Source organism: Pygoscelis adeliae, unplaced genomic scaffold (genome assembly GCF_000699105.1).
Source record: "Pygoscelis adeliae isolate BGI_AS28 unplaced genomic scaffold, ASM69910v1 Scaffold407, whole genome shotgun sequence".
Classification (NCBI taxonomy): Eukaryota; Metazoa; Chordata; class Aves; order Sphenisciformes; family Spheniscidae; genus Pygoscelis; species Pygoscelis adeliae.
The window spans coordinates 119,568-120,777 of NW_008825251.1; the positions used below are offsets into that span (position 1 = coordinate 119,568).

The 1,210-nt window shown below is 58.4% G+C and overlaps 1 protein-coding gene across 1 annotated transcript in view; it reads right to left on the reverse strand.

Moving 5' to 3' along the window:
• Window positions 1–853, reverse strand: part of LOC103921392 (fer-1-like protein 4) — a 40,470-nt gene extending 39,617 nt beyond the window's left edge. Inside the window, exon 1 of the mRNA XM_009329352.1 lies at window positions 835–853. Coding sequence (XP_009327627.1) covers window positions 835–853 — 19 coding nt within the window. The remainder of the gene's footprint in view (window positions 1–834) is intronic.
• Between the last annotated feature and the right edge of the window lie 357 nt (window positions 854–1,210).

A 1,210-nucleotide genomic window follows, 5' to 3' on the forward strand; every position in this document is an offset into this window, starting at 1 on the left:
GCGGGGGGGGGCAGCGTTGGGGGCTCCCCCTTCCGGGAGCTGGGAAAGGGAGGAGAGGGGAGAATCTCCCAGCAGAGGCCGTCACACGGCCACGCTTCACGGCAGGCCTGATGCCCTGGGGGGGACAGGGGCTTCTAAAGCTGGGACTGGAGGACGCTGGCCCAAGCGCTGTGGCAAGGATGGGAGCCCGACTCTGCTCTCTTCCAGCCCTGTGGCTTCTTCGGCACAAAATCACAGCTTCGGTGGTTGAAACCCTCCAAAGCAAACAGAGGGAGGGTGGGGAAGGGAAGCTGGCCGGGCCAGCTCATGGCCCTCTGATTAGGAGGGTTGGGCTCCCCTGAGGCAAGGAATCCGCACTCAGACCAGCATGTGCTCAGCACATGAAACCCCGCTCACCTCCTGCCTACCCCACACGGGAGTGCGCTAACGCAAGGGACCAGAGGAGCTAAGCTGGTGTAGGTGGGATGCCAGAACACTTCCTGGGGACAGAGCCTGCAGCCTGGGTGCCAGCTCTCTGCAGGACAGAATGAGCGTTGAAATCCACGGACAGTGGGGTAGGAGCTCCAGCACCAGCCCCTTGCAGCAGGGAGGGTGCAGAAGGGAGACCTGGGGCATATCATGACAGGAGCCGGCTGTGCTCACAGCTGCACTCACCAGCTTGGCCTGATCCAACTCATCTCACCTGCACAAGAACAGGTAAGCAAGAGATGCTGGAGCCCTTCCGGAGCACAGATTTAGGCCAGATTAAAGCAATCATACAATCATGAGCTCAGCAGGATTTGGAAAGCATTTCTTCTTCCCGGGGGTCTGGCTCTCCCACTCAGCACCAAACACCTGCATCCACGCACACCATACAGGCTCCTTGCAGCAGGCCAGGGTGGCTAATACAGCTCTGCAAACACCGAGGAGTGAATCATGCCTGTGCAATGCCAGGCTACTTCGAAGCAAGCCCTGCAGTTATTCCCTTTATCTTCCTCTTATGCAAGAGCTTTCTGGAGCGCCAGTGGCAGTGGAAACAAGCTGCGGTGGGGAGGATGCCACTTCATGGTGCAGCAAAAAAACACTGCAGGCCGGCAGCATTCAGCACCACTTTTGTGAACCCAAATGAGGGAGCCGATCAGTTTAGGGCAGCACAGAAAGCTCAGTGCACTGACCCCACACCCAGTCATAGCTGGAGGAGGGCAAGGGGTGCAGTTTAGGCTGTTTAATG